Genomic DNA, 20,918 nt, shown 5'->3' with positions numbered 1-20,918 from the left:
ACCAAGGACAGTAAGATGGTGTCTTTGGTCACTAATTTTTCTGGCATGATTTATCACCTGAAGGTGACCAGATGATGACTTATTTCCAAAGCTGCTGAAACTATATGCAAAGACGGCATCTCAACTGCAAAGGACGGCCCGGATCACAAAACACTTGGAACCCAGAACACATTCCTATGCCCAGAGATGAGCACTTTCTTGTCTCACCTGGTAGCTGTATCTGGAAGGGCTGTAAACGGCTGCTCCTTTAGAGAGTGCTGAGCTCAGTGTCTCTGGGCCTTCACCATCTGCAGGGTCTGGAAGGTAATACAAAATCAACTTATTTTCTTAGAATAAGTGTGAGAGATCCATTGTTCATTCAAGTCACCAATGCCAGCACCAACCCATGCCGCTCTCTTTCTGACAAATCAGGTGAGTGCAGCATGCCAGAAGGGCAAAAGGAGTGGTTAATTATGGGGTGTTTTAAATGCCTGATCTGATTTCTGTCTCCTTTTTTCTCTTCATCCTTCATCAAGGTGATTCCCAGGGCTTTGGAGAGATGAGTTACATAAAGGTATCCTTTGGGAAAAAAGAGCAGACAAAGAGCAAGCAATGCTAGATCTTAAGAATGCTGTAGCCCAAAAGAGTGAAAGCAAGACTGAGCTGGAACTCTGCATACAGGGGAGCCCAACTGCATAAGAAATGGACTCACCTCAGCCCAGCATTTGATGTGCATTGTGTAGAGCCTGGCTCGTGTCCCTGTACCTGGTTGGCAGAAGGCCATTGGCTCACCTGAGTCTTTTTCTGTGATGTTACTCTCCCACGTGGGAGAAGGCTCTCCTTTTTGGGCCACCCTCACACTGCTTCGGAGGACCTTGGGGATGCTCCCTCCTTCTCGGAGTCGTTCTACTGATGTGGGAACCATCCTGTGAAGGCAATAGGGTGTGGAGGTTTATGCCACAGGACTTTAGAGATAAGAGTCTGGAACAAACAAAGCTCTGACAAAAACTGTACAATGTTTTCTCTTAGAACACCCTCTTTTTAAACATTATTTTCTTCAGGACCAATTTAAAACAAGGTATTTTCTCTGCCTCAAACTATGTCAGGCACTTAAGAATAAACACTTCTAAAGAAAAATAGCAATTAAGGAAAAGGGGGATTTGAAGCTGTTTACTTCTTTTAACCTCCATCTTGAAATGCTAATTTTCTCTTCTGTGAACTCATGTGACTGGCACGTGGTAGCAGTTTGTTTCACAGATGAATGAACATTACTCCCTTGAGCCATGTCTCTCCTTTCTCAGACCTCATTTCTTCAGTTCAAGATCCCTAAAATGCCTCATTCTTTATTTCACTCATTTGATACTCAGTACTTGACATTAGTATTATTTATTTGCATTGTCCCCTAAACCAGACAAATCCTTTCAGAACGTGTCACATCTCTCTGTATATTCTAGCCGTGTGGAACTGAGATATCTGTTGTTAATTTAAGGGGAACTGAGCTCAAATCCTGACTTACCTTTCACACGAAATGAGAAAACAGAAGAGGCAGTGTTAGTGCCCAGCAAAAAAAATAACTCCACTGTGTCCACAGCTATATGCCATCCAACATGGTGTTTTGCAGGCTCGGTGGCAATTCTTTGCTTCTGTAGGGCTGGTGGATTGTGGCTGATACTATTAAATCAGCTGAATAGGGTAGATAGCACTGTTGGCTGGCTTTCTCAGATAAGTGTTTCCATACATCTTAGGTAAAGAGCCTAGATGTTTACTTCCCTCCTGAATTTAATCATTAAAAAGCATCGAACATAAACTTACCACCTACTGCTGATACTCTCTTGAGGTCTGCAGTGAGATGAAGTGCCTCTGGAATCCGATGGGCTTACGGCCTCCAAATGAGACATAGAGGAATGAGATGGGGAGAACTTTTTGTGAGGGGAAGATGGGGTTCGGGCTGAGGATCCCTGCACACCATGGGCACCAGTGTCAGAAAGTGAGTTACTGCTGCCTTGCCCAGCTCCTGCAGACTTGCTTTTGCTCTGTGTAGAGTCACCTCCCCCACCAGCAGAATTTTCCTTGGCTTCCTGTTTCCGTTTGCGGTACTCCAGCAGGGATACCTAGGAAGGAAAAAAGAAATAGGACCCTAGCTAGACATCATTAGTGGATCACTAGCAATGGGGAGAGAAGATGGAATCCTAGTAAACTGCTAGCAAGCCATGCAAACAAAGCAGGCACCAACAGGTGACTTTTTCCAATGTGAGAGAGACCTGAGCACAGCTACTTATTTAAATCAGTCAGAAACTGGTAAGGAAAAGAGAATATACTAGGAGATGGCATTTTTGAAAAATGGTATTCACCAGTAGACCTCAACCTTTATTCTGCCTTCAGAAAAACCTGTGAGATTACAGTTCCCTTCAATAAAAGTGTGCTATCATAGCTATTTGGAACAACGGTAGCACCCAGAAAAGGGAAGGTGAAGAGCTGGGAGTCTGTGTAGTTTGAAAAAGTCTCCTAGGTGATTCTGATAGCTCTTCCTCACTCCCCAGAAATCCCTAGTTAGTTGTTTAAAAAAACAAAACGAAACACACACACACACACACACACAAACAAAAAGAAAAAGCCAATGCTTCAGTGTTTTTAAATATGCTCACATTTTCAAGATATATCCAGGGATTTATTAATGTTACTGTTTTACACATAGAGAAACTAGTGTAAAAGGAGAAAGGAAATGATTTCCTGTTTATATTTTAGCAAGCCAGCTCTAGAAAGCCTGTACTTGGAAACTTCTCCTCGATCTGCCATTCCTCTGCCTTATTCTTTCCTGACGGCCACAACAAAACCCTCCTCCCTGCCCTGCCTAGTACACCTCCTCTCTGCTGTTACAGCACACAGTGCTTACACTGCCTGTCTACCTATTACAATGTCTTGTATGCTTGTAAACTGTCATGTTCTACAAGGGCAAAGACCAAGCTTATTTGGCTTTTTATCTTTAACATACAGTGCAGAACTTGGTTGATAGCAGGTGCTCAACAATATTTCTGAAATAACAGGTCATGATTTCAAAGACGGCATGATTTCAATCACTTCTGCACATAATAAATGAAACCATGATTTCAATCACTTTTGCACATAATAAATGAAACCAGAAATCCAAAGACTGTTTCCACTTTTGTTCCTGCTAGTCAGTGCTGTTGATGCAACAGTATTCTAAACCCAGTGCTATTTTTTTTTGGCTGCGCCTCGCAGCATGTGGGATCTTTGTTCCCCAACCAGGGTTGGATCCGTAGTGAAAGCACGGTGTCCTAACCACCGGACCACCAGGGAATTTTCCCCGCAATGCTATTTTGTTACAAATTATCTGCCAGTGTTTCCTCCTTCTTTTATCCACTTAGGGCTCTCATTTATCTGTTCAAATGTAAAATATAATGAAAACACAAATTAAGACAATTTTGTGTATGCATTTTCTACAGACAATCATGGAAAGGGGTTAATAATAAATTCTGTTAACGTATTTCACTGTAATGCAAAGACAAAAAGCCACTAGGCTACATTTGAACAAGAGTACCACAGACATTTTGCAATTATGTGAGACTGTCACATACACACACAACATTAAACACCTCTAGCTCTGACCAGTAAATGGAAGTTGCTGTGACAACTCAAAATACTCCTATGCATTTCCAAATGCCCTTAGTTGAAAACCACTGACATAAAAAAAGCACACTTTTGGCTTTGTAATTTATAGACCAGGCATCACCTACAAGTCAAGCCCCAAACCAGATCTCTGCGACCTGGCCCTGCCCACCTCTGTATTCTCCTCCTGACTATCCCCACTATTCACCTGCCACCATAGCAACATTCAACTGCAACCACATCACATCCCTGCTGCCCACTCAATGGAGTGTCACAGTTACTTGTTCTGCTCTCTCTTCTGTAAGATCTTCACCCCCTCAATTTGTTGGCTGATTGATTCCTACTTCCTGTTTTGAGATGAGACAAATCAGTGACCTGTCACCTTGCACTCTACCACCCCTCAAACTTGGCTATGAACCTCTTGTTTGTTCTCAAGTACCCTCCACATATCCGACTTGGTCAGTTAAGTTGTTCTCATCACATCTGAACAACTCCTTTCTCATCATTAGTACAATTATCTGCTAAGCTCAGTCTGACTTGCCATAAGCTCCATTAGAGCGGAACCTAGGAGGCAATATAGCACGGTGGCAATCAGAGCATGCAATCTGGAATCAGACAGACCTGGGTAGTGTCCTGGCTCTTCCATATACTAGCTGTGTGACCATGGCAAGTTACTCAACTTGCCTTAGTTTCATCATCTACAAAATGGGAAATTACCCATCTTACAGGATTATTGTGAGGTTAAATGCATAAGAAGAGCTTAACAGTGCCTAGAACATGAAAAGTACTATATAAAACATGTAAGTAGCATTATTCTTTTTCACTGCTTTATCCTTTGAATTGCCTACCCACGTGTATGGCACATACATGGTAGGCATTTGAATTTGCTTAACATTTACAACACTCATCAAATTATATTAAAACAGTCTTTCACTAGACATGCCAAGAGACTGTCTTACTTATCTTCATTTTCCTCACACTGAGAACAGTGCTGAAAACACAGTGGTAACTCAGTAAATATCTGTTGAATTATTCAGTTAAAGTTCTTCAAAAGAGCCTATAAAATGTGAAACACTTACCTTTTTCCTCTGTGGTGGGTTCTGGGGGGCAGATGGGACTCCCTCACAAGCCCTTTCGCCACCAGGTGACATGGATCCACGAGAGAGGTCTTTCATAAAACCATGCTCATATCTGCTGGGAAACCCTTCTGCAGGGGAACAATAGCCCCCATCCAAATGTAAAGGCTTCCTATCCCCTACTAGGGGAGACCCTCGATACAATCCATCTGCTCGAGGCATAGCGTTCAATGGGGAGTAGGCATACATCAAGTTAAACTCTGTCCGAAATGTCTGGTCCGAGTTTCTCACAAGGGTCTGATGTCCATCTCCACTCCTGCTTGTAAAGCCAGTCTCAGAGGTGGGTCCGACAGAGGGATGAGGAGCCAGGTCAGAATGACCCGAGCTTATCAGGGAAGGTCTGTCAGCACAGCTGTTAGTGTTGGAGTCAAGGTAGCCTACTTTTGTCAAGTCCAGGTCTTTTCGGTGACAAAGCTGAAAGAATAAAAATCAACGGAGACATGGGGTAGAGGAGAAAGGAAAAAGTCAAAGGGCAGAAAAGAAGGGAAGTGAGGGGGCACAGGTGAATAAGAATAGGTAAGAGGGACGAAAGCAGAAGAGAGAAAGCCATTAACATCTGTAAAGGTCCCATGTAATACCAGTGTATACACGCCAGATTACCAAAGAATCCTGGCCTTCCCCAAATTGTTTTAAAGTCTTTCTGGAGGAGAATACTGGGAAAGTCAGAATTAGATAACTGGCCAAATGTGACTATTTTGCCTGCTTAGCCTTTCATCAGGTTTGCTGAGTCACCTTGCACTACATTCAGGGACTGGCAGTATAATTAGGGATTACCTGAGCCCCATGGAGCCACAGAGGTGAGAATAGTGTCTTAAGATAACTGGCTTCTGGTGTTATTCATTTCTAAACTAATATTGATGGAAGGTGGGAGGAGGGAAAAGGGTGAAAGAAAGTAGAAAGTAGACGAAAAGTCAAGTATTTAAGTTACTGGTTCAGGAAAGAAGAATGGTATTAGTTAACGACATCAACCAACCAGTTCTTCACTCACTTTCACTATTAAGTATGTATTTCTCATAAAACTTTCTGGCCACTCAATTCTTCTTTTTGCATCCTCTAACGTATGTTAACATACCACAAGACCACTAATGCTCATCACTGCAGAGCATCTGAAATGCTGAAACGTACCAAAAATAAACCCATCTACTTGGTCATCATTACCTCCTAACACCAAGATTTTCTGCCACTGTGTCAGCTATAGCTAACTCTCTAGAAAGAATAGTACCAGAAACCCAGATGACACACCATGTCAGCCTCCAAATTATGCTATCTTAGAATCTTTAGCAACTGAGGGAGAGCTTTACATTCCTTACAAAATAGAGTAAAAAACACCCAGAAGACCTCTAGTACACTAGAATACAATCTTCTTCAGTTTCACATTGATCTATAAAATCCTACTGATTCAGAATTTGGTCACCTGTCACTGATTTTAGCACTAACTTTTTACTGGAAGGGTGTGGGGTTAACAGTTTAGTTAATTTCTGAAAGGTTATGAGAGACTATAACTTTCTCTTTAAGAGGAAAAAGGCTCCATGTGGATTCATGGAGTTAATCATTACTACGTTTGTCCGAATCTTTTAACAGTTAAGAAACTCTAGCACTAAAATCTGAATTTAACATCTCCATAGCAGTAGGATTTGATATTCTAAGAGATACCATTTGTACAGCAACCATTTCCCAAGCACTGCAGAATGGAGCCCTGAGTCACAGAAGCCATGGGCTGACTTAAGCTGAGAGGCATGACTCTTTCTAAAGAAGCTGCTTAATCTATCAACCAAAGCTCAGAACATCCAGTTAAACAGCTGTCAGATTAACCCGGGAATAAGGCATAAATCACTGCCTAACTTTTCCAATATAAGCTGCTCCTTTATCAGCCCAAGATAATAAAGATCAAAAAACAGCTCCTACCAACTGTTGATATAACCCTCCTTATTTAACAAACACACTGTTAGACTTTCTTTAACAAGGTTCCCACCGCATCTTCAGCTCCTTTAAACTTGATTTCTAGATTCTATTCTTTAAGAAAACTCTTCAGCCATACCCTTCCCCCCCACCCCCCCAAAACAACAAAAACAAACCCACCACACACACACACACAACTACTTCATTTTCCTCCATCTACATTGAGAGTTCTGAGTAACCACAGGCACACATGGGAAGATTCATTCAACTTACAGTGACCAATCGGCCACCCTCCAGCCCATCACCCCATTCACTCAGATCCCCCAGCCCTCCCCGCACAGGCAGGAGCACACTCATGCACACTCACTCTCAGCCTCCAAGTGTGATTGAGATGGTGTGATAACTACCTCGGGTGACAGGGACTCGGGCCTATTCGCAGGGGAACTCTCAGGGGAGGATATGTTCTAGAGGAGGAAAAGCATCTTGTTATTCATCTACTCAAAGAAGCAAAACAAAACAAACAAAAAATAAAGCAAAAAAAAGCAAGCATAGATGGTTAGCCACAAATTTTGGGGGGTGGGGCAGGGAGAAGGGTAAGAAGGCACAAGGGAAATGTTCAAATGCAGAATTCATCTCGATGGACAGAATGACTTGTTAAAATGCTTCCTGGCGTCTTTGAAAGCATTTAAGGATAAACTGGTTATGTATCATGCTGTAAGTAAACATCTCAAGCAGATACCAAGAGTTAAATTGGTAAGATTTTACACTATTACAGTATATGTCTTTCTATGTTAGAAGAGATTTCCTACAGTACTTGTTATTGAGGGGCACCCTACCACTCATTCCTCATGCTTAGGGGCACCTTTTCTCTTCACCCCACACCCTATTCTGAATGTCACATTTCCTCAATTCTCCTGTGTGACTCAGGCCTGCCACCATTACCCAGGGAAACTGCTTAGCATGTTGGGGGCTGACAGGGCTAGGAAGATGGCCAGTTCCTCTTGAATGACAGTTGCAGAAGTTATGATTGATGGATTCTCTAGCTCATAGCCTAGATGGTTCTTAACATAATCCAACTGGATCTGACCACCCCCACTAAGGTTCTTCTGATATTAAAATCCACTGTACTTTGAGGAATAGAGGGAAAAAAGAAAGGAAAAAAAAAAACGGCAGATGTGTACACTTCCAGTCTCTGGTCCTAAACAGGGCTACCATTAGGGCGGCTTTTGCATGAGGCAGCACTCCCGTATGAAACAGGAACTGGGCAGTAAGTTCAGATGGGAAGGTATGAAGGGTAAAAAGCAGAGAACGACAGTGCTAGCTGTGACAAGGATTCAGGGGCAAGGTAGGGGAGGGCCTCTAATATCACAGGCTCTGGACAGCTGTGGCCTGGGTGCCTGGCCCATCCTGGGGCAGGAAATGAGGCTGTTTTAGCAGAGCAGGGGTACTGGTGTTCACTTTATTTGGTGGGGTGGTAGTATGTGCGAGATGGATAGTGGGGTATGGCTCTCCAGGCAGGAAGACAAGGGAAGCGTTATTCTGCTGGAAAGGAGGGGTTCATTAAACTTGGCCTCTCAATGTTGCTTTCACTTTTTTTTTGATGCTTCCCTTTCCTCATGATCTTGCTTCTCTTCTACTACATGTCTTTTCAACTCATTCCCTTAGCATTTCTCACTTTCCTCCTTTCAAAAATATTCTTCCCCCAACCAAGCTGATCTTTACTTGTGACACCTTTCTGCTATTTCTCTGTGTCATAGTCTTGGATGGAAATAAGGCTCCCCACCTCCCCATACTAGAATATAGGAAAGAGTATAGCAATTAAAATGGTGATAAAGATGGTTGGGATGATGAAATCTGTTTTTTGAATTGATGAAAAAGGCCAAATTTTCTTAGTTAAATCATGAGACTAAAACAGTGAAAACATGCACTGAACTTTTTGAAAGGATAGGCTACTTAATGTATTATGTTTTCTTTCCCTCCTGGTATCCTAACATTATGCTTAGACTACGCATCACTAAAATGATCTCTGATTTAAAAAAATAGAAAATAAAAACACCTTACATTTGCATAGAATTTCAGTTATCCAAAACGCTGCAAGGGGTAGGAAATACACTGAGTGCTAAACCCGGCTGTTCTAGATGGCAACCCACCTTCTAATTTCACCTTTAATTATAATAAAGTATGAAATTCTACTCCTAGAATCTACTGCCTCCCAGTGAGAACGTCCTCTCACGAAATTTTACCATCAAACTTTGGCTGCTAAATGAAAAATCAACTGCAGTTAGATCCAAGTAAAGTTAGTAAGGCCCATATCAGCTGTTTTGCTATCTGACTAAAAAGAACGCCACAGGGAATTTGGTAAAGGGTAACTTCCCTAGAAATCAAATGTAACCAGAAGGTTCTGTTCGCCTTCTCAAAAAGGTTTGCTCCAAAAGTAAGTTAATATGGTCGAGTTCAGGTACAGAATACAGCTGTCTCTTACTTTCAAGGTTGCTAAGTTTCCTCTTTCTGAGTTAGTCATTTAAAGGTTCAGGTCTTTTAAATCTCCATGCTCTCATAAAAACTGAATAGGTAGGATGGCACTGATTAGAACATTCACCTTTATCAAAGAACACATCTGGAAAAGTGCAAGGTAGGGTCAGAGCTGAGTGTTTAGTCATCAGAACAAATTTTTCTGAGAAGGAATAGATAGTGTCTGTTTAATTATAAATCAAAGCAACATGCGATAGATGAGTTTTTTTTTTTAACGCACGCACACGGATTCTATTCAGTAAAGCTGCCGTCACTCAAACTTGAATACTAAAGCAATTCAGAAGTTTTTGAAACAGCTGACCAGAGAGCGAGTGTAATAAATCTGGTTCTTATAAATGCATGTTGCTAGGCTCTTTCTACTTCTCATTCCTAACACATGAGGAGAAGGAAAAGTAATCTGGGAATGAAAAAAACCCCTAAATTGCCATAAACCATACCTCAGTGCTTTCTAAATCTGTTTACTTAGGCACACGAGAATGCAAAATAACAGAATGCAAAATAACAGACACTTCACTTATTTAAAGGCCTAGAAATGGAGGCACAACCAATCAGTATAACCTGAGCTCTCAGGCAGGTGTCATTAATGGTTACTAAGCAGCTAGAGGCCTATTTTAACCAAGGTATACAGTAAAGATAAAGATCTAGCACGATTACCACCTAAAGTAATGGAGGTTGATGAATTGCATGCAAAAGATAAGATGAGTGTCACCTGTGGGAGCACTATTCCTATTTTGGGAAGTATGGGGACTGCCAAGATGAGAGGCTACCAGGTAATAGGTCACAATGACCCTGAGGTTTCCCATTCTCTTGCTAAGATGGGCGAAGAACATGGTAAAGAAACATTTGGAGTGATGTATTTGAAATGAGGAGGTGCAAATAATGATTTTCATATTCAGCACTCCCAACAACCAAACCCAAATCACCTCAAATTGCAGAGGAGTATTGCAGCGACTAGCAGTAGTAAGAGACGTGACTGGTGAGAACATGAGGCTGTATCCATTTCGACACTCCTCTTCTGGGTGAGATGGGCCAGGTGTGGTCAGCTGGGGGCTCTTTGAGCCTGGATTGGGAGGGGGTGGTGTGACTGGAGAAAGAGGCCGCAGTAACTTGGTAACATTCTGCTCCATCAGATAGCGAGATTTCCATTTCTTTAATGGGCTCAACAAGTCTGTGAAATACAAAGCTTGGATGAGAGGTCTGAAATTACATCCTCAACGGCTGCTTCATAGTGAAGCCATTATTAATCTCTAGCCCACAATGGCTGGTAACTCCACTTTTGCCTCATCCCATTGTTATCTCCTGCAATCAAACCAAAAGCCCAAAGACTTTTTAATTGTCACACTTAAAGTAATTCTCAAAATTCTCTACCTCCCAGAAAATCACCAGATGAATTTGACCCTTCTGATAACTAATCCCTGGAGCTAATTTAATCTCTTGTAGTGGAAAATATAAATTTAGTTTTTTCACACTGAATTTCTGAACATCTCTAATCTCTTTGCTAAAATCACCCTCTACTGAATTGCCACGTCACCAGCTCAGTTTCAAGCTTTTATGTATTTTTGCCATTCTTTAGCAGCTCTTTATGTAATATTCTGTTTTAGTAGGAAAGAGTTACACATGATTAGTTGATCCTTGTTGAGCCCTTAGTTTTATAGTGCTTCAAAGTGTGAAATCATTTCTACAGAAACTTCTCCCAATCATTTTCAAAAAGTAGGGTGGTACTCTTTTTCTGATTGGAATATCCTACTTTCTACTGTACACTTCTTAGTTCCACTTAGAAAGGAAGTTAATATACTATAAATTTTACTGACCACTCAGGCCAATGCACCTGTCTCACTTTCTCAAAGGAAAAATCTATTTTTATTCGTTTACAGTTCAAAGCTATTCATTTACTAAATACCTACAATATGGAAACCACTGAATCAGGTAAGTGGGGGAAAATGGTTATCATGTATTCTATTTTAAATGAGTTTACAAATGTGTAAGAAAAAGAAAACATATATAAAATGTGTAATATAAGTTTAAGAACCTCAACAGAGGTGATCATACTGCTATGTTAGTAAAAAAAAAAAAAAAAAAATATGCTTTTAAGTGCTTATTACGCACCAGGCACTATACTACGTGCTTTATGTGAATTATCAGATGTAATTTGAGTAACTCTATAAACCCAGTACTATTATTATCCCCACTTTACAGATAAGGAATTTGATGTATAAAGAGAGAAAGACTAGGTCACCTGGTTCCCATCTACATTCTTAATCATTAGGTTAAATTATACCCCCAAGGCTTGGTGGAAGGAGTGACATTTACCCCAAGTCTTTGAGGAAAAGTTTTCGGACAGTAATCAGAGCTGTGCTTGAGAAAGATTCTCCTGGTAGCAATGGTTAGGATGAGAATGGACACTGGGAAACTATTTGGAGTTATTGAAGTAAACAGAAAGAGTTATGAGGCTTGAACTAGGGCAGTAGAGGTTGAAGCAGAGACAAGAAATAAAAGCAAAAAACACTGGAGATACATAATTCTCCTTTCATATATATAAAAATTAAAAAAATTTCCTAGATTAGAAGTATATTTCTATTTTCCTTCTGTTCCAGATACTCATTTTTCTTTTCTCCTTTTGAAAAGTGCCTAGGTATAAACAAACAAACATGTGATTCATGACTTATAGTTAGGTTTATATATTTTGAGAGTCTTAAACAGTGAATCTTTCAAAAGACTGCTATACTGCTAGGTCCAACGCTGTAACTACTAAAGGTAATTATGTAAGTGATAAAGTTGATTGTAGAAAAGTTATAAAGTTCAGATGAACTCTCCCACCCCCCAAATCAACTTAAAGGTCATTCATTTAAAATATATTTACTGAGTACTTATTATGATATATTCAACAAGAGACCTGACACCTGCCCTCATGAAGTTTATGGGCCAGTGGTAATCTGCGTACTTTTTTCTATGAACGGCACTATATTTACAAAATTGTTTTTTTCAAGTTTCATTTTTCTTCTTTTTGCCATACACAGCTATCAAATTTCATGTGGTTAAACCTATCTTTTATGGTTTTTTACCTTTACTCAAATAATTCCCAACGTTATCTAAAAAAACACCCACATATTGAAACATATACATAACTTGAAATCATATCCACAAATTAATTCATTGTTAATATGCTGGTGTATTTTCATCTAGAACTCTTTCCTGACATGTCCTTACTCACCCTGTCTAAATCACACTGGACAATAACCTACTATTTTCAATCAGAAATACATAGTAAAAATCCTTCCATTACAATGACAAAAATGTTACAATTATATTTTAATTTTATTAATAGTCTTGGGCTACACAATGTTTTATATTTTTATTTAGTCAAATATATCAACCATTTCCTTTATTTTCTGCCTCTGATGTCATGTTTTTGTCACCCCACCCCAAGACAATAAAAATACTGACGAATTTTCCCTTTATCTCCATGTTTAATTTTTGAATTCAACTCAGAACATATAGTAGTTTGGGTACTAGTATGTTCTATCCTTTTCACAGGCCAAATGGCTAGCATATTCTTCCAAATTCTTTTGTAATTACAGAATAATCATATTTCTCTATTGATTTGAAATATGACATTTTTCCGACTAGATACTGGGTTTAGTTCTGAATGTTATTCTGTACACTTTTTAGTAAAATTGTTTGGGCAATTCCAGTTATTCTACTCTAGCTCTCCAAAATATTTTGCCTATTCTAGCACACTTGTTCATGTCAATGAACTGTAGAAATCAGTTGTCAACTATGCTGATACTGGGACTTCCCTGCAGTCCAGTGGTTGGGACTTTGCCTTCCAATGCAGAGGGTGCGGGTTCGATCCCTGGTCAGGGAGCTGGGATCCCACATGCCTCACGGCCAAAAAACCAAAACATAGAGCAGAAACAATATTGTAACAAATTCAATAAAGACTTTAGAAATGGTCCACATCAAAAAACAAACAACTTTAAAACAAACTAACAAACACTATGCTGATACTACCCCCTCCCCAAGGCTGACTGGGGTTGTATTAAATTCATGAGTAATTTGTCAAGAATTCTAACTGAGCACCGTGGCACGATCTTTTAGCTACTCATGCTTTCATTTATATTCCTCCTCCTCATTATTATTATTATTTTGGCTCCGCTGCGCAGCTTGTGGGATCTTAGTTCCCTGACTAGGTATTGAACCCAGGCCCGCAGCTGTGAGAGTGTGGAGTTCTAACCACTGGACCGCCAAGGAATTCCTTATATTCCTCTTCATTATAGATCTGCCACATTTCTAATTAGGTTTATTCTCCAGTGTTCACTATCTTCTGTTACCACTGTGAACTGGATGTATTTCTCCCTGTGTATTACCTAAATGTTATTGCTAACATGTAAGAAAATGTTTACATATTTTTGTACCCAGCTACCCTATTGATCTCTACCAGTTTTTCAGTTAATTCTCTTGGCTTTTCCAGGTAGAGCAGCATATTATTTGTATACAATGGCAACAAATACATCCTCTTTACCAAAACTTTTATCTCATAGATTTTCTTTTTGGTAATCAGTTTGGGTAACAATTCTAGATGTTGTTATATAAGAATGGTAATACTGGGATAAGTTGATAACCAATTTAAAAGTTCAGTCTAACTAGTTTTCACCAGGAAACATAACTGGCAATTGTTTTCAGATAGATGTAAAATAAAAAATCATTCAGTATGTTATTAGATTTATCATTAAATTCACAGTTACTGTGCTATTACTCCCCCTTCTCCATTTGGCTGGCTAATAAATTATATGAATAAAATTTCAAATACTGAACCAACCACCTTTACATTCCACGGAAAAATTTTATTTCATCATAATATACTATTCTTTTAATATTCTTACAGATTCAAGATTCAGATCAGTGAAATCTAATTCAAAAGTAGTACTGTGCTATTTTTTGGAGGTTAATTTGATAAAATAGAGCAACAAATTTAATGCTACCCTATAGTATTCCACCAAAAGTATGTGTAATAGAAGATAAACCACAAATTCTAACATTTCTTTATTTGTTGAAACCCAGGTTGTTTTTATCCTGCATGTGTTTGCAATTAATAATTCCATGACTAACACTTCGTATAAAAATTTTGGTCCACACCTATTTCTACAGAACAAGTACCTAGAACAACAACTACCAGGTTAAGGAATGAATTTTTAAAATGCATGACAGGGACTTCCCTGGTGGTGCAGTGGTTAAGAATCCACCTGCCAATGCAGGGGACACAGGTTTGAGCCCTGGTCCGGGAAGATCCCACATGCCACGGAGCAACTAAACCTGTGCGCCACAACTACTGAGCCTGCGCTCTAGAGCCCGGGAGCCACAACTACTGAGCCCACACGCCTAGAGCCTGTGCTCTGCAACAAGAGAAGCCACCGCAATGAGAAACTGCGCACTGCAAGGAAGAGTAGCTCCCACTTGCCGCAACTAGAGAAAAGCCTGTGCACAGCAACAAAGATCCAATGCAGCCAAAAAAAATAAATAAACTAAAAAAATAAAATGCATGATAAATCTTACCAAATTGCTAGTAGGGGTATTACTTCCCTGTCATATATATATATATATATATATATATATATATATATATATATATATATATATATATTTTTTTTTTTTTTGCGGTACGCGGGCCTCTCACTGTTGTAGCCTCTCCCATTGCGGAGCACAGGCTCTGGGCGCGCAGGCTCAGCAGCCATGGCTCACGGGCCCAGCCACTCCGCGGTGTGTGGGATCTTCCCGGACCGGGACACGAACCCGTGTCCCCTGCATCGGCAGGCGGACTCTCAACCGCTGCGCCACCAGGGAAGCCCTTCCCTGTCATTTTTGTTGCAAATCCTTTCTCCCAATATTTTTGTCCTCTATTAATTCAGAGAACTAAGGACATAGAAACATTGTTTATTTAACTTTAATTTAAAAACATGGGGGCTTCCCTGGTGGCGCGGCGGTTGAGAGTCCGCCTGCCGATGCAGGGTACACGGGTTCGTGACCCGGTCTGGGAATATCCCACATGCCGTGGAGTGGCTAGGCCCGTGAGCCATGGCCGCTGAGCCTGCCCGTCCGGAGCCTGTGCTCCGCAACGGGAGAGGCCACAACAGTGAGAGGCCCGCGTACCGCAAAAACAAAAACAAAACCCCAAACACTGAATGCACATAGAATTTACTTTGGCAAAGATCTAAGTCTTTCTCATCCCCCATGCAAGTAAAAATTCCAGAATAATTTACCAAATCTTTCACTTACATAAGGCCTGCTTCTGGCTATTCTGTTCCATATATACATCCATTATTGCACCTGTACTAATTACCAGCTTCTAGATTCATAATAGAAGTTAGTTTTACACTTCTAGGTAAAGTACTTCTTTGTCATTACTTTTTCAATTTTTTCTTATTTTCATGTTTGCTTTTTATGATAAACTTCCAAGATCATTTAATCAAACCCCCAAACAAACTAGTTTGATGGAAACTATCTGAAGCCAGGAAAGAAACTGACTCATTATATTTCTTCTTTCCATTAATCAGTATGGGAGTTCCCTTCATTTCCTCAAGACTTAAAAAAATATTTCTCAGTAATGATTTGCTTTACATGTCCCTACCATTATTCCTAGGCAGTTTCTCAGTTCTGTTAAGTTTGGCAATGAAAAATTTTTCTTCATTTTCTTGGTACATAAATGGTATTAATTTTTGCATATCCAGCAGTTTTGTTGAACTCCTGTTAATTTTTTCAAATGATTGTCTAGGCTCTCCTAGATAGATATCCACATCATTTACAAATAATGAACATTATGTCCTCCCCTGCCTGAAGAGTAATACCATTTATTTCCATACAACTTTAGCTTCTAGGAACTTAGAATCTTTAATGTATCCTAGTATATGACTAATTTCTGTAAATGTTCCATAGATGTTCGACAAGAAATCTGTAGATAATGACAATAATAATTCCTATTAAGGGTCTGATACGGTAATTTATGTACCTTAATTTAATCTCATATTACCTCTACAAAGCAGATATTACTATACCCATTTCACAGATGAGGCTCAGAGATAACTTTATAACTTGCCCAACATCATATAGTTAGTAAAGGGTAGAGATGGTCTTCAAACTCAGGTCTGTTGGATTTTTTCTACTACACCAATTTGTATCCCTTTTTGTTTTCTTTTTTCCCTTTCTTGATTAATATTTTCTTGATCTTTTTGAGAGGAAAAAAACAAAACCAAAGAAACCAAATAAAAATAATTCCTCAGGATTTACACTAACTTGTAGCAATATACCAAGTCACTCATTTGAGTATTGCTTGTATTTTTTTTTTTTTTTTTTTGCGGTACGTGGGCTTCTCACTGTTGTGGCCTCTCCCGTTGCGGAGCACAGGCTCCGGACACGCAGGCTCAGCAGCCATGGCTCACGGGCCCAGCCTACGCGGCATGTGGGATCTTCCCGGACCGGGGCACGAACCCGTGTCCCCTGCATCGGCAGGCGGACTCTCAACCACTGCGCCACCAGGGAAGCCCTGCTTGGTTGTAATTAAATATTTTCCCGTTTACGTTGTTCCTGAAGGGCAAGGTGTGTCCTCTGAATGTTTCTCACTGCTAGAGACGAGAGAAGTTCAATAAAGGTTGGTGACTAACAGTCCTAATTCCATTCCAACCAGGGCACGTAATAACAAAGGCATCTTTCCCTATGAGTCTTTGCCAGTCAGGACATGAATTGCTAATACAGCCTCCCTTTCCCATCCTCAAATACACACACACACACACACACACACACACACACACACACACACACACACACACACACACACACATATACATATGTGTGTATACTAGATAGAAGATTTCAGTTAAGTTATACTCTCACCGTACTGTAAAAGCTGCCAATAAACTGATAATATTGACGGAAATCTTTTACCAGCATTTCTTTATGTTAACCTGGTTTGAGTAAATCTCCCTAATATTTGGTGAAGAGAATAAGATATTTTAAATACATGGTATCATTTATCTTCCAGATGTTCTACACTGGGATCTTATTATCCTGAGGTTACACATGCGATAACTTACAAGGTATAATCCAATCTAGGGATAGAAAAACAAAGTCAATAATTTTAAAAAAATCTGTTTTTAGTAGCCTATTTTTCCCCCAAATACAGTATTACACAAAGTTTTAATATAAAGCAGATATTCCTAGTACAAATCTCTTTATTTAATTCAAGTTCATATTTACTCAGACAATAAACAGAAACAAAGAAGTGGTTTTTATGAAAATCGGAAATATTACTATGTGACTTTTAGCATCTTATTTATTTTGGTATTTTGTTTTGATTGCATAATATTCACAAAATTGATTTACAGATAAATAAACTAAGAGGAATCACACAGAACTTTTCAATTAAAGTAATACTGGCCAAGAGAAACCAGTAATAAGACTATCCCAAAATAAGTTAAGTTGGTATCAAGTCCATACACCAGTGCTTTCAACTGCAATTCAATTAAAACCCCTGCAAGAGTCACTGGAAAACCAGTGGGCCAGATGATTTTACATGACCCTCCAGTTTGAAAACAACCAATTCATAATAATTTCTTATTTACTTCACTCATCCCCTGCCCCTTCAACCAAGTCCCACCCAACTCAATCACCTACGATTTTGACTCTCTCCTGAATTGTGCCCCGCATCTTTCTTGCTTATTTCCCCTCTTATAAATATGGATATAGATTTCCTAAACTTACTACTTTAAATGTATCTAACCTTTTTTTAACCATTTCTGCTGTTATCTGTACACTGTCTAGTTCCTTCTTTGTCGTCCTGGGAATACTGATCCCTGACTTGAGATCTCTCTCTTCCTCTGTAAAGACAGATGTAAAGTAACTATTTAGAGAAAAATGCTATTTCTTTTTTTTTGTATCAGACTTTTTAAAGTACTCAGTGAAATTTTTTATGTAGACCCAAAATAATCATTGCTCATGTATTCAGAAAGGCCTGCCACACATACCTGCATTGTCTTTGCAGATACTAGAAGAATTACTATTCTCATTACTTTGGTATAGGTGCTGAGTTCTAGTCTCTTGGGGTACAGATGATGTCTGGGTCATCCCTTCTTCCAAGGCTTGCTTTATCCAGCGCTATAATGGGAAAAGAACCAGGGAATTATCAATAATCATTTAAAACTATTTAGGTCACCTATTTTAAATGCATTAACCAGGTCATTACATATCAACTGGTGAGAGATGCAATACAATGCATTCATTCGGGTCCACAGTCAAGTAGTTTTTGTCTTGTGTTTCAGCATTCTAGGATAGTGCCCCATCAATTCCTTTTATGGGGCATAACTGAGAAAACCTGGATTACACATAATGAAGTCCCACAAAAAAGCCCAAACCAATAAAAAAAAATGATTACTATTTAACTTTTCATATTGCTTAGAATGGGATAAATGGGAAAAGATAAGGAAGAAATCTTAGCATTTATTTAAGAGAGACTCCGATCGCACAGGATGAAACTAGCACATAAAATAAGTGCATAGAAGGAAGATAAAAGATCTCTTAAGAGTTGTCTGCCCTGTGTTGGGCATATCTGAATAATCGAAAAGATTCACAAGAAAACTTTGGATGAGGATAAAGAGCTCTTCACTACAAGTACCGAAATGCTTCCAGAAAGTCTACTCTCAGAATATCCTCTGAGTTTTCCCTCCTTGTTAAGTAGTTTGGTTAAATTATGCATGAATAATACAAATCATCACCTGAATAAATGACCTTCTGCAGAAATCAAAAAGGCAAAAAAAAGTAAAAAAGAGCTCTCTAATCAGTCATTTTTTGTTGTGAATAATGGAATCTAAAATGATGGAAATAGATTTTTGTCAGAAAGTAAGTCTGCAGAGATTAGCGTAATAAGATTATGCATCCTGTGGAAGAGAAAATTTCTTACCTGTAATTGTGTTCTCTTAAGATACACAGTTGTAGGTTGCTCACCACTCTGTGGCTCTCTTGCCCTGACATAAGACAGATCGAATTTTGATAAACATCAATTTCTGAGTCAGACCCTATCCCAAATAGGAAGAGCAAAGGTGATTATAACTTTACACCTTTAGAAAACCAATATTACAGGTAAGTAAATATTCTCTTTACCAAAGAGAGAAATTCTAATAGATTTACCCTCTTAGAAACTTAGGAAATAATGTGAGGAAACCAGACCATGTGGTCTGCCCAATGAAAGCAAGAATAAAATTATGAACATGAGGGGGTAAAGAGTGAGTAAGTACCTAAGAAAGACAGCTTAGCATCTATTGAATCACATCAGCATTTTAGGATTTGATCAGGTCTCTGAAAAGCCAAAACAAGACCAAAAATGAACTTACTCTCCTACATACAGAATACTGATATAAAGATGAAAACTGTCAGAACCATAGCTCCTTACATAGAAGAGACCTCAGAGGTTACCTTGTCTTAACGCACTCATTATACAGATGGGGAAAATAAGGCCAGGAGGCCAAAAAGAGTGAAAATCCTTTGTTATAGATACCTTATTACATACAAGTTTTTCATCAGAGCAGATGACAGGACTCATTTGGGGTCACTGTGCTTTCTTCCTAGAGAAGTCAATTTCTTATATTTCCAGTGTCAAATAGATGCACCCATAAAAGAACTTACACTCTGGATCTGATGACTACAAAAAGGGAAAGTAAAACCAGGACAAGGTCATTCTAAGGAATAAGATGCTGCTTTGGTTAGCTTAAGGTCGAACACAGCAACATGATCAAACCCATTCCTCCCTGGCCCTATATGTACGTCTACACAATATTTCAGGGCCTGTAAAGAAGGAACATGAACAGCTATTTGTATCTAACAAATCCCAATCACCCCTACAGATAGTAAATTAACTTTAGACAACCCCTCTCCCCAAGTTCTAGCTACAGTTATTAAGGTCAAAAGAACATTTCTCCCTTCCCTGAAAGTCTGTGTTGAAGAGATTTTTAGGAAGCTCAGAGATGGGCAACAGAAATGTCTTAAAGGGTCTCATTACGATGGGGAAAGAGAAAGGAATTAATTTGGGTTTTAGGGTCCAAAGACCTGGATTGAAACTTGGCTGTGTCTCTTACTAGACGCCTAACTCTGGGCCAGTTACTGAACGCTTCTGAGCCAAAGCTTCTGGATCTGTAAATTGGAGCAATAATCCCAGCCTCACAGGGTTACCATGAATGGTGAGACAGTGTGTGTGAAGAAAGCTTGTAGCACAGTACTGGGCACACATGTTCAGTGAGGACTAGTTCAACTGAATTTCAGTGCTATGTACAGAGATATACAGATTAACAACACTCCAGTGCACATCATGAAATATCAATGCAAAACACAGTGTTTCATTTTCAGTCAGAACGGGAAACCAAATGCCCACACATATTATGCCTACAAGGTAAGTTTAGAGATTTAGAGAGAGCAAGCAGGGATACTACCGAAAGGCTTCTTAGCCAGTAATAAATGCTTCCATTCTAAAATAACAAGTGAAGTAAAATCCAACAAAAGACATGCTATAACATGCTAGTTAAGAACTGTGAATCGATTTAATTTAGAAACTACAGAGACATCATAAAACATTCTGCCAAATACTCTATAAGAATCTGGGTGCAAATATACCCATGCAGCTTTTTACTGTTTTAAACTTATGAAGCTTTTACCTCCTTTAATCAGATATGAAAGAGTAAGCCTATTAAGAATGTACACTGTTCTAAC

The 20,918-nt window shown here is 39.3% G+C and overlaps 1 protein-coding gene across 22 annotated transcripts in view; it reads right to left on the bottom strand.

The window, feature by feature from the left end:
• Positions 1–20,918, bottom strand: part of SETD5 (SET domain containing 5) — an 83,373-nt gene that overhangs the window by 2,595 nt on the left and 59,860 nt on the right. For 15 of the 22 annotated variants that reach the window (XM_089919590.1, XM_089919591.1, XM_089919598.1 and 12 more), the window contains 7 exons: positions 18,188–18,317; positions 10,097–10,341; positions 7,049–7,105; positions 4,686–5,156; positions 1,792–2,090; positions 772–905; positions 208–296 (listed from right to left, as the gene is read on the bottom strand). In XM_089919590.1, the coding sequence (XP_089775716.1) occupies positions 208–296; positions 772–905; positions 1,792–2,090; positions 4,686–5,156; positions 7,049–7,105; positions 10,097–10,341; positions 18,188–18,317 (1,425 nt within the window). The remainder of the gene's footprint in view (positions 1–207; positions 297–771; positions 906–1,791; positions 2,091–4,685; positions 5,157–7,048; positions 7,106–10,096; positions 10,342–18,187; positions 18,318–20,918) is intronic. The other 7 variants (XM_022564711.3, XM_022564714.3, XM_089919594.1 and 4 more) reach the window with 1 other exon arrangement.

Source organism: Delphinapterus leucas, chromosome 10 (genome assembly GCF_059928025.1).
Source record: "Delphinapterus leucas isolate spDelLeu-1000000601 "Yukka" chromosome 10, BTC_Dleu_Yukka2, whole genome shotgun sequence".
In the NCBI taxonomy this organism is placed as follows: Eukaryota; Metazoa; Chordata; class Mammalia; order Artiodactyla; family Monodontidae; genus Delphinapterus; species Delphinapterus leucas.
This window is presented reverse-complemented; position numbering and strand designations above follow the sequence as displayed.